Source organism: Lichenostomus cassidix, chromosome 2 (genome assembly GCF_008360975.1).
Source record: "Lichenostomus cassidix isolate B80296 chromosome 2, HeHo_3.0, whole genome shotgun sequence".
NCBI lineage: Eukaryota > Metazoa > Chordata > Aves > Passeriformes > Meliphagidae > Lichenostomus > Lichenostomus cassidix.
This window is the reverse complement of record NC_139482.1, coordinates 42,174,397-42,186,274: the sequence shown is the minus strand read 5'-3', so window position 1 is coordinate 42,186,274 and position 11,878 is coordinate 42,174,397. Positions and strand designations below refer to the sequence as shown.

Genomic DNA, 11,878 nt, shown 5'->3' with positions numbered 1-11,878 from the left:
TGGAATATCCCTTTGGTCACTTTGGATCACCTGTCCCTGCTGTGTCTCCTCCCAGCCTCCCATGCAATCCCAAATTCCTCCCCAGCATGGCAGCATGGAAAGCAGAGAAGGCCTTGGCTCTGTGCAATCCCTGCTCAGCAACAACGAACACATCTCCGTATTATCAGACCTGTGCTCTGCTCAAATCCAAAACACAGCCCCATACAAGCCACTGTGCAGAGAGTTAACTCTGCCAGCCGCAACCAGCAGCAAGAATACGAAGAACATCCTGATTTAAGTTAATCGCGGTGTATCCCACATTTTGCATCGCAGGGTGGGCGATGCAGGGCTCCCGGGGAGGGACAGTGCACTGCAGTGCCTATGGAGGAGGGTGGGACCTGCAGGGGGCCAGAGAAGAGCTGATTCTTCTGGAAAGGCCTCCTGCCGGCACGGGACCGGACGGGCGGCACAGGGACACGGCGGCGGGCAGGGATGGCAAGGGACACGGGCACCCAGGACGCGCACAGCGCCCACACGGCACTGCGCATGCGCTGCCGGAGACACGGCCACGGCGCGCGCCCCCGCGGCCGCCCCGCCCCGCGCACGCGCACGGCGGCGCCGAGTTAGCTTCCGGGCGCCGGGAGCGCGGCCCCGCCCTCTCTGCTGCCGCCGCCATCATGGTACGTGCGGCCGCGCTCCCGCTCCCTGCCCCGCCGGCCCTGCCCGGCCCCGCCGCGCTCCCGCCGCGTCCCGCCTGCCCGCCCCAGCGCTCCCGCCCGCGCCTCCCTGCGCTGCCACCGCCGGCGGGGAGCCCGGGTCTGCCGCACCGGCGCTGGGCCGGGGCCGGGGCTGGGCCCCGCGTGCTGTGCGGGCGCGGCGGCGCCGGGCAGGGCTGGGCGCGGGGCGCGGCGGGACCGTGGCCCCTTTGCTCCGGTACAGGGCTGTCGTGCGGTTCGAAAGCTTTCCAGTAGCTGAAGGGAACTTACAGGAGAGATACGGGAGGACTGTTTAGAGGAGCATGTGGTGGCAGAACGGGGGGAATGGCTTCAGACTGAAAGAGACTAGGTTTAGGTTAGATAGTGGAAGAAAATGCTTTACTGTGGGGGTGTTGAAGCACTGGAAGAGGTTGCCCGGAGAAGCTGTGGCTGCCCCATCCGTGGAAGTGTTAAAGGCCAGGGTGGATGGGGCTCTGAGCAACGTGGTGAAGTGGAAGATGTTCCTGCCCACGGCACGGGGGTTAGAACCAGGTCATCTTTGAGATCTCTTTCCAACCAAAATCGTTCTGAGATTTTTTCGGGATGCTCTTTTAAAGGCTCTGAGAGCCTTGAATCTGAAAATGGGTCTCGAGTGTGTTCTCACCTTTCTCTCTGTCCATTCCTACCTGCTTTCCCAGGTGTTCAAGCGCTTTGTGGAGATCGGCAGAGTTGCCTTCATCTCCTTCGGGCCACATGCTGGCAAGCTGGTGGCCATCGTGGATGTTATCGACCAAAATAGGGTAAGTTGTGAGTGCTGTGCTTCTATTTGCTCCTTTCTGCCTATGCTAAGGCTGTGTGTATTGATTTCAGTGGAAATTTTGTTTTCAAATAAATAAGCAATTGATAAAAAGATAGGATTTAACAGCTGTTGTATTTGAAACCTTAGGAGCAAGCTTTTTTCCCACTGGCAAGTGATACCTTCCCCTCTCTGCTGTGTTTCCTAGGTGTAGAAGTGGACAAGAGATGTCAGTTGGAATCTAAAGCTTATGAATGGAATGACATTATTGTATGTGTAAAGTGAATATTTGTGCTAGGGGACTCTTCCTGTGCACATTTTAGTTTTGTGTGTTTTTTTTTTTTTAAGTTCAGTTTGTTTTTTTGTCAAAGACAGACCTTTACAATTCTGTAAAGTTTGGGTTGTACAGGCAAGACTTAACAATCTCCAGTTTTGTTTGCATGACATGTATTTCAGTTTCGGATCAATGTTGTTGAGAAACTGTTCATACATTATTAGGAAGCAGCTGTCTGAGTCAAATACAATGGAAAAACTGCTGCAAACCCCCTACATTTGTTTCCATTTTTCAGGCACTGGTGGATGGCCCCTGCAGTGGTGTCAGGAGGCAGGCCATGCCCTTCAAGTGTATGCAGCTGACTGACTTTGTTCTGAAGTTCCCACACAGGTGAGTAGTTGCCATCTTTCTTGACCTGTGTAAAAAAAACCCTGTGCTGTTACTTGATGACAGATGCTAAGTTTAGAAAGTTCAAACAGGAGTGGATTAATGGGAAAAATTTGGCAGACTGTGATATCATAGTTGAATATATTTAGGTTTTCATTGCCAGTGTTGGCTGGTAGCTGCTGTTGAGGAGCAAAGGAAGTCTCACAGTGGCTGAGGCAACTGGCAGGTGGCTCTGTGGTGGATGGTGCGGAGGAAAGCGATGTAAATGCTGCTGTAGCTTTGCTTTTGCTACTGCTTAAGTCACCTTCAGACACTAAATAGGTTCTCTGCCAACAGAACTACACTGGAATTGCAGGAGGCTGAACTCATTCTGTTCTTTTAGTTAATGTATGAGTTTCTGTAATTTAGAATAAAAAAATGACAGTGTTTGTGATCTTGAACCCATGCTAGGAATAGCTGCTTATCTGGACACTGAGGTAGGTTGGGAGCAAATCCCAGAGAGTGGAATAGGGCTTGGTTGCAGGCATGTCACCTGTGGTGTCCCCCTAGGTTCAATACTGGGCCCAGTATTGTTTAACTCATCAGTGACTTGGATGAATTGGCAGATGCCTCCTCAGCAAGTTCACTGATGACACAAAGCTGGGAGGAGTGGCCAATACCCCATAGTGCTGTGCAGCCCTTCAGAAGGACCTTGGCAGGTTGGAGGAGAGGGGCAGAGTGGAAACTTCGGAAGTTTTATCAAGGGCAGGTGCAGGGTCTTGCACCTGCACCTGGGAAGCAATAATCCCAAGCACCTGTACAAGCTCGAGGGCAACTTGCTGGAAGGCAGCTCTGCAGGGAAAGACCTGGGGGTTCTGGTGGCCAACAAGTTGTGCATGAGCCAGCAGTGTGTCCTTGTGGCCAAGAAGGCCAATTGTATCCTGGGACATTTGGAAGAGCATTGCTAGCAGGTCAAGGGAGGTGATCCTGCCCCTCTGTTCAGCCCTGCTGAGGCCACACCTGGAGTGCTGTGTCCAGTTTTGGGCTCTTCAGTACAAGAGAGATGTGGAGCTCCTGGAACTCAGGTGACCAAGCCCTGGAAAAGGTTTTGGAGTGTCCCTCACTGGAGATATTCAAGAACCATCTGGACACAATCCTGCATCACATGCTCTTGGATGGTCCTGCTTGAGCAGGGAGATTGGACCCGCCATGGTCCCTTCCAACATGACCCATTCTGTGTTTCTGTCAGTTCTACTGAAGCATTTACTGAACAGAATATTAATTAGGCCTCAGAGATGTGTGTCACATACACTTGAAGTAAGGTGTCGGAAGTAATGTAGTAGAGTGATCTTCTGTTGAATGAAATTTGGTAGGCCAGCATCAGAGAGAAACTTTTATTTAATAAAGACTGTGAACGTGATTTTGTGACTGTTCCAATGCAGTGCTCGTCAGAAGTGTGTGCGACTTGCTTGGGAGAAGGAGAATATAAATGAAAAATGGTCAGCGACAAGATGGGCAAAGAAGATTGAAGCCCGAGAAAAGGTAACAGTGTTTCACTGGATGAGAAGTACATGTTGTGCTGCTCCTGCTTTGTAAAATTAGGTACAGTCTAAAGGATGCATGTTTTCAATTACAAGCTAGGATTAAAGATAGACAAGGCATAGGTTTTTAGCAGTTGCTACCTATCAGCTTCAACTTCTTTTATTTTAACGGTAAATGTGGTTTTGTTCAGTCATTTCTGTAACAGCCTCTTTTCCTGTATCCTGGGATGGTGGAAAGGCCTTAAGTAGTGAGCAGGTTCCAGAAGTGCAGCTAAACCTCATTTGGAGATAATCAGTTACTTGTGGAAAGCTTTGGAACACTTTAAGTTTTAGTGCTCGTATATATCAGAATTTCACGGCTGCTTCTTTTCACACAGAAAGCCAAAATGACTGACTTCGATCGCTACAAGGTGATGAAGGCAAAGAAGATGGTGAGTGCTGCTTCTTCATGGGGTTAATGCTTGTAGCTTTCACTTTAGAGTCACATCCAGTGTTAGTAGCCTTACTTTCACAGCTGGCTTGGGTTACAGGGCGACACCATGGGTGTAAATGCCTTGAATTTTCCATGCTGCTTTGTATGCCATCACTTTCTCTTCAGTAGTTGATCAGACTGCAAGTTGTATAATCCAAGTGTCAGTCCTCCAAGTTACAGCTGAGGAAGAAATTATCTGCTGATAAAATCAGCAGGGTTGCTGTTAGTATTTCACCCTATAATGAAAATCATCACACATGAAATACGGAGATGCCTGAGTTACCAGCCAGAATGATGGTGTCTACTTGGTAGATTGGAACAGTTCTAGGTGGAATTTGACATTTCAAATGTAGTACATGGTAAAGGGTGATAATTCAAATTCTAAGCTTTCAGATTCTGCCTCTTTTCGTTAAGGCACAATATTTGAACTCTTGCTCTTTTCATTCTGATGAAGTGTAAACATTTTTTTTTATTTACAGAGAAACAGAATCATCAAGCATGAAATGAAGAAGCTTCAGAAGCTGGCTTCTAAAAAAGGCAAGAAGCCCGGGAAGCCAGTCAAGGGAGCCAAGGGAGCCAAGGGAGTGAAGGCACCAAAGGCTAAGAAGCCAGAGAAGGCACCAAAGGCTAAGAAGCCAGAGAAGGCACCGGCACCCAAGGCACAGAAGGCGCAGAAATAAAATTAACTTCTCATTACGTGTCACTCTGTGTCCTTGTTCTGATTTTGAAATTACAGACATGTGATTTAAATTGTAATCCTAAGTTCGCTTTTATTTCCCGACTAAGAGTTGTCTGTCTCATTTTTTATTGTGTTGGGTTCCAGTGTTCCCAGGAACATGGAGAAATGCTTTTTTCACACACTATGCCCAGTACTCTATACCCAATGCCAGTTGAAATAATTGCATTCCCAGTTATTTGAAGTAGGTCAGATCCTGACATTTAAAAGCAATCTGCTATTGAGATTGGTTAGGCATGTACAAAATTACTTGCACAGTCTTGAGTGTGAAGTACGTGAAAATGACATTAACAGTTCTGCATAAATTCAGGTATATGATGAAAGTATGTGTTCTGGTTAGAATACAAGAGTGTCAGTGTTTGAAAGACTTGACAAATTACTGTTCAAACACTTCAAATTACTTTCTAAAAAACTTCCACCATATTTTAGGTAGCAACCTCGAATACTTGGATGCTTCATTAGATATTGGATTAGATATTAGATATCTAATACCATCATCCTGTAAGCACAGTTACAGTAATTGGTGATGTATTAACAAGATGGAAATTGGCTTGTATTTCAGTATGCTTGTTTTTTGGAATGTTTAAGGTTGAGAGTTTGTGTCAAGACCTGAGATTAATTCCAATTCCTTAAACTCTAACATATAATTTCCATTATTTAATCAAAACCAAGTAAAAGGGAGCATGATATAAAAATTAGTCCATCTGAAACACTGACATGCTCAATTTAGTATTTGCATTATAAAATAATGTTTACAAATCCCAGTGTCAGCATCCATGTAATTTCCTGTGTCTTCTGTAATTTCTTGGCAGGAGATACATCATCTTCAATGAAGAAAGCTTGAAAATATGAGGTATCTGGTAATTTAAAAGCAGATTATTTTTTCAGTCAAATATAAACTGGAAGAGGAAGCATATTTTTAAAGAATGAAGGTTGTGAGACCTTTACGTTGTCAAATACACTGACAAGCATATGCTGTTAAAAGCATGCTTCAACTATTTACAGGGTTAGTGCAGCTTATTTCAGCCAGCATTAGGCATCTGCATACCTAAACACTTAAAAGTATACAGTGTTGTCTTGAGCTATGTATATACCCTTGGAAATGAGTTCAAGCACATGGTTGATATGAAGGGATGTAACTGTTAAGGAAAAAAATCTGAAATTATGCAGATTGGGACTAAAAGCTATGTTCAAGTGTCTGGAGACCTTGATTTAAATTGGATTTTTAAGTGATTAAATCCACCTACTCTGAAACTCTTAACTTGAAAGTAACTTCAAAGTTCTATCAACCTGGAGGTCCTTTAAGGTGAAAGATTTGTCCCTTAGGGTTCTTGATTTTTTTCTGTACTACTGTTAAGCTTGGTTATATAAGACTGAGGGAAAAAATGGTAAAAGTGCCTGTAGAGAAAATAGATGTGCCTTCAATCATAAGGAGCTCAGAAATGCTTTTTCTACACCATTTACTCATTTTTAAAGGTACTTGTCTTCCCCAGAACAATTTTGCCTGTGACTGCCGCAATTTATCCACTGTTTTCATTCCTACCACTGCAGCTACTGAGGCAGCTCAAACTTTTCCGGGATGTAAAGTACAGTAATTCCTGGCAGCTGGGATTGTCCTGAAGAGCAACCTTGTAGCAGCATAAAACATGTAGAGGGTTGTGTCTGCCCTAGCATTGCACCATTAGAGCGGGGCATTGAAGATTTAGCACTGCTGGGGAGAGACAGCGTTCTGTGCTTTAAAGACAGCTGGGCTCTGTAACACCATACCTGACAAGCTGTACTTCTGTCAAAGCAGTTTTTTACAATTTAGCCAAAAGGGGAAAAAAGCAATAACAATATACCAGGGTTTGGTACCTGCACTGTATTTCTGACTGGGTGTTCCATGTCAGCAGCATCTGGTGCTCCTCTTAAGCAGCTCATGAAACCTCTCTGAAACCTGCAGGTCTGTATTGTAAGCAGTCAGCCTTCCTTTCAGTCAACCAGCATTGTACAGCCCTCTGGGCTGGTTCTTCCTTCTTGTAAAGCCACGGGGAATATGGAAAACTGCAGGAGTACAGTTTATTTCTGAAGGTTACCACACGATGGCAACGTTAGCTCTTTGTAAGGCTGTTCCCAAGGCCAGGCACCTGTGCTGCCTTCCCGTGCAAGGAATGGCCAAACAAAAGGAATGGCACAAACACTTGAGAGCAGTGGACGTGCTTAGCCACTTCTTCATTTTGCCTTTGTAGCTGACTAAGATGTACTTTGCTGGACTATGGATATGCTTCTTAATTTACTTAGTGGAACTGAGCATAAAGAAATGGGATCTGCTGTTTAGAAAGAGCTTGAGGTGAAGTCCCTGTTTGTTTTCTCATATCACTGCATGCAGAATGTGTAGTGGGCTTGCTGGGGGTAGAGGAGAGCATCTACCCCATCCCAGTTTACTCCTGAGATCAGCAGATACTTGCTGTACTTCCTAAACTGATACCAGTACTTGGGAAGCTCCGTCCTAATCTGTGCTGCAAAGTCTGAGAGACTTGAGCATTTCTAGGAGTAGGATTGGAACCCTTGGCATGATCTGTAGTTAAAAGGTGTAAAATCTGCTGTTACTGTGAGCCAGCCGCAGATCTGGGCCAACTGATTTACTGGTGATGTGTATTTATTCTTCTTGGAAAATGCTGTATTTGTATGCTTTTGGTTCTTGAATAACATGTCTGTTACTGTGTTTGGCATCTGAACGTGTTTCAATTTTTTCACTGTGATGTAACAGACCTGAAAGAGAAATCTCTGCATTTACTGAAGGACTTGTGACAAATCTGGTCTAATTTACAGCTCTTTTTATTTTGTCTTGCTTCAGCTGTAGTGCCCCTTAAATGTTTCCAGCCCCGTATGGCTTCTCTGTTTTCCCCCTGTACACACTGATAAAGTGGCTCTGAAAGCTCCACGTGCCTGCCTTTTATCGAGATGAAGAGGTGCTAATTTCTATTCACAGCATTATTGGTATATCAGTAAGTACAGCTTGCAAGGAAGTTGTAAGTGGAGCAAATTACAGGGATGGCTGCGTGGTCTACTCATTTCAGGTCTTCAGCTTTTTGTTCCTCTGTTCTAGAATTCTGGGGGGATGGAGAGGATCTGGGTTTGTTTGTTTGTTTGTTTGTTTGGGGGTTTAATTTGGAGATTTTTAATGCTGTTTTGAGCTTGAAGTTGCCAATGCCGTTGTCACACTCTGGTACTTGAGTTTTTCCTGGGATTTCCTTCACTGGATTTCCTTCACTGAAGCAGAAGGATCAGCTTTTACCTGTTGTAACATCCCTTGTTGTGCTGCAGTTCTTGTCCCTGCCTTGACACAGGCCCTGTGGATACTGGTGATGTACCCACAATTCTTTTCCCTGTACAAATTTCATTCCTGGGGGCAATGCAACTTGCAGTTCACGGTGTCCTTAAGTGGGAATGTGGCCCAACCTTCACTTTGTGCAGTTGACCCCTCCATTATATACTTGTTTGGAATAAAGAAAGAGTTGGTCATCTTTTGCCCACCTCCCTTTCAGTGACAATAAAACTGAGTGGGCTCCAGGAAAGTTTTTGTAGCAAACTCTCCCTCCTTCCCCATATGCTTTCAGACCACTGTGTGCATCTGAATTAGAGAAGTCTTCCACCTGCAGTCAGCTATTTGTGCTAGTCACTAGCACAAAAATCTGTGCCATTGCCACCAGCACAGAGCCACTGCCTCCTCCCTAAAGTGCATTGACCCAGTTCTTGTTACAGAGGAAGTACTTTTTAATGTTTCTCCAGTAATCCCTGGTTGGAGGGTATTTTTCAGGAGGAGAGGCCCTGACCTGTTCATCATGGCCCTCAGCAGAACTGAGATCTTTCCTTGCACCCGCTTTGGGCTGCTGGTGGAGCCTGGGTGGTGTTCCAGGGCACTGTGCCCTGATAGAGGTTTACGTGGCAGGATCCTATCAGAAAGCTCTGCTCTGATGAAAATGATAGGTGCTAAAAAAAAATAATGGTGTGCATATTTAAATAGCATGAAAGAATATTATTTTTGAGATCAGCTGGAACTTCACCTAAGGACACACAGTGGGAGAGCACCACCTCTGAATATTTTTCACAATTACTCACCAGTCAAGACTTTTTAGAGCCACAGGTTTTTCTTAACCTCCTATTTAGAAAAGAAGGGGCCATTGCTAGCTGTGTTATTGCCACAGTCAGGTGCTGTGTGAAAGTGCTCTAAAGAAGGGATGGAAAATAGGCTTGAGGGCTTTTTCCTTCTTGCTTCTCTTCTTCCCTGGAATCCCTTAATAACTTTAAAGGGAGGGTTTTTTTCCTTCTTTGTTTATCTTTTATTTCTACTGCTTCTCTCATTCGCATTGCACATGTAGAGTCTTAGCTCATCCTAGAGGTCTCTGTGGATAATGGGGGAAAAAAAATCAGAGTTCACAGCATAATGAAATAAATTAAGTCTGACTAGCTGAAAGTGGCATCATTTTTGCTCTGGTTGCTTGAAGCATTTTTCAAGGTCCAGGGAGAGGCTGACAAGCTGCTGCTGTTGGTGATGCATGCAGATCCTCATCTCAGGGCAGACTTCCTCAACTCCCAGACACCTGAACGTGACCTTGGAAGGAAAGACATTCACACAGTGGGTATGCCTGGTCTCTGCTGGCAGTGTGGCAGTTCTAGAGTGGGAGGAAGAGTTGCATTTAAATGTCAATGCAGGGAATTGTGCCACAGGACAATGATTCCAACAGGAGACCTAAAAGCACCCACACCATGGTGCAAAATAATTTCTAGAATCCTATAGAAATTTTGAGATTGTGGGCAGAGGAAAGTCCCAGTGCCATGCCACAGGATGAGAGTGTAATAAATGAGTGGATAGTGAATGTTGGCTTTCGCATATATGAATTTAGCATTTATAAGTGATAAAGTACTGTGTAAAGTAGCACTTAGATAAAATATAGTTAAGTAGAAACAAAGTTAGAGTGAATTATAAACTATGTAATAGTCGTAGTATGCTAAAAATGTGGTAAGAAATACATGGTAATAGATGTCTTTTAAACTGGTAAGCCACAAAGCCAGAGATCAAGACGCCCTGAAGGAAGAAAAAGAAACAGATCTCATGCATCCGAGGACATCTGTGATCTACAGTCACACCTCCCTGAGAAAACTGTCAACCATAAATTGAATTAGGGGTATAGAAGACTTCAGCCCTCATCCCTGAAACAAACCAGAAGACCAAGATGTCGCCGGCCTGGCAGGCAGGGGCAAAGAGCGAAGAAGGAGGGATGATTGGAGTGTAAATAGTTTTTTTTGACTTAAGGAATATGTAACAGTTACAGAAAGTACATAAGCACACATTAAAATGAATAAGGTGCGGGACTGAGAATAAGGCAAACCAGTCACTCCCTCCTGGCCTTAAGTCTTTGTTCTCCTAATAAATGTTCAATATTATATTCCTAAAAATGCTGGCTTGTGAATTTGTTTATATCAAGAGTGCCCAGGGTCACAGGCACTGCCAACAGCCCAGGGTGGTCGCTGCTCGGGCAGGAAATTCAGTGTCTTCATGGTCCTTGGAAGGAGAACATAGCTAACAAGCTAGCCCCTGACAATCTGACCTTTCTTTCCAGCCATTCTATTAAAAACTTGTGAGGAATTCGTCTCCAGGGCTATTGCTTTCTATCATTAGCAGATGATACAAAGCCATCAGGACGAATTCTCCAAGCCATTCAGTTCCCTGCTCTCTTCTCCTATGCTCCTCCACTGGGAGTGACAAAGGTTAACAGCCCACTCCCTCTCCCATCTGAAAGTTCCCAGAACCTAATCCTCTGATTATTAGAAACCTTCTAATTGTCAACCTAAATTTATTCATGACCAATTTATAACCAGGAGGCTCCACTTCTTGCTTCTGTAACTGCAGGGCTGTCAGGAAAGATTCATGAGCCCATATGTTGGTCAGACCCTATTTTCAGCAGCCAGAATTCAAAGCTTTCAGATTAAATACTGCCTGATTGCTCCATGTGTTAATGCATACGCTATCTCCCATCCTGACATCACAGTGACAGAGGACTTTCCCTAGTGCAAAGGTATGTACATAGCCAGTAGAGTGTCTTTGTGGTCCCAAATTAAGAATATGCCAATAATTCATTCCAGGAAAAGAAACAGATTGCTTCTGTCTTGTTTTCTCTCTCTCTTTTTTGGGGGGTGGAACTGTTCCATACATCAGCCTGGGTTCATTTTTTCCCATGTTTCTGTGTGATCCTGCAGGTTAGAGCTGGAGGTTTGCTGAGATGCTGTGAGGAAAATGAAGTCATATGCTAGCTTGATGTCCCCTGGGCTTTGGACACTGGCATACAGTGAATCCAGGAGGGTAGGCTCTGCTCCCAGCATCTGGCCTGTTCACATGCAGAGGTAGGAATTGACCTCTGGCAAGAGCCACAGTCACACTCTGTGGGGAGGCAGGGCACACAGCACCTGCAGCTGCTAACGTGAGTCTCAGGCAGCGATGCTCTCTGCTCCTGCCTGGCACAGTCCACGCTCCCTTTCAGCCTTCCTGAAAGCTGTCTGCAGTTTTAAGCCATGCAGGGAGCTGTGGATGGTGCAGAGAACCTATGTTCACCCTGGCCCTGCCTGTAAAGTGCAAGAGCAGGCAGGGAGGAGCTGAGCTGTTCCCTGCAGAGCTCCAGCACAGCTCCTTTTCTCTCCCCAAGCACTCCACAGTAAGAGGAGCTTGGACAACTCCTCTTCAGGAGGCCAAGGGAATCGGCCAAGGGAATCAGCCAAGCAGCTCTCTGAACCGCCAATACTAGATCTTATCTCCTCTATGCCAAAATAATTTGTGTGCTAATTTTGCATCTCTTTGGGAATTTTTTGGTGGTACTACAGAGTACCCAGTGATTTTTCCAGGCCACCTTCCATAAATGTGGTAGCACAAGTGGATAGCTAAGCAAAGTCTTAGGAAGAAGTGAGGAGCTATGAGTGTAACTATTGCCAGCTGATGTGGTTTCATGGTCAGTCAAACTCATCACCTTCCCGAGGAGACCATG

The 11,878-nt window shown here is 45.3% G+C and overlaps 1 protein-coding gene across 1 annotated transcript; it reads left to right on the top strand.

Annotated features, from left to right (window-relative positions):
• Positions 1-320: 320 nt before the first annotated feature.
• On the top strand, positions 321-4,822 carry RPL14 (ribosomal protein L14). The gene is made up of 6 exons (XM_085049829.1): positions 321-659; positions 1,373-1,474; positions 2,040-2,134; positions 3,553-3,652; positions 4,029-4,082; positions 4,603-4,822. Exons 1-6 carry the CDS (start codon positions 321-323, stop codon positions 4,801-4,803), a joined length of 891 nt encoding a protein of 296 aa, XP_084905955.1. The 3' UTR covers positions 4,804-4,822.
• Positions 4,823-11,878: the final 7,056 nt, after the last annotated feature.

Bases quoted from the DNA above. Each gene is read 5' to 3' on its own strand.
- RPL14 (XM_085049829.1), top strand. From the start codon at position 321: ATGCAGGGCTCCCGGGGAGGGACAGTGCACTGCAGTGCCTATGGAGGA. The intron at 660-1,372 runs GTACGTGCGGCC...CTGCTTTCCCAG, and splicing joins CTGCTGCCGCCGCCATCATG to GTGTTCAAGCGCTTTGTGGA. The intron at 2,135-3,552 runs GTGAGTAGTTGC...GTTCCAATGCAG, and splicing joins GTTCTGAAGTTCCCACACAG to TGCTCGTCAGAAGTGTGTGC.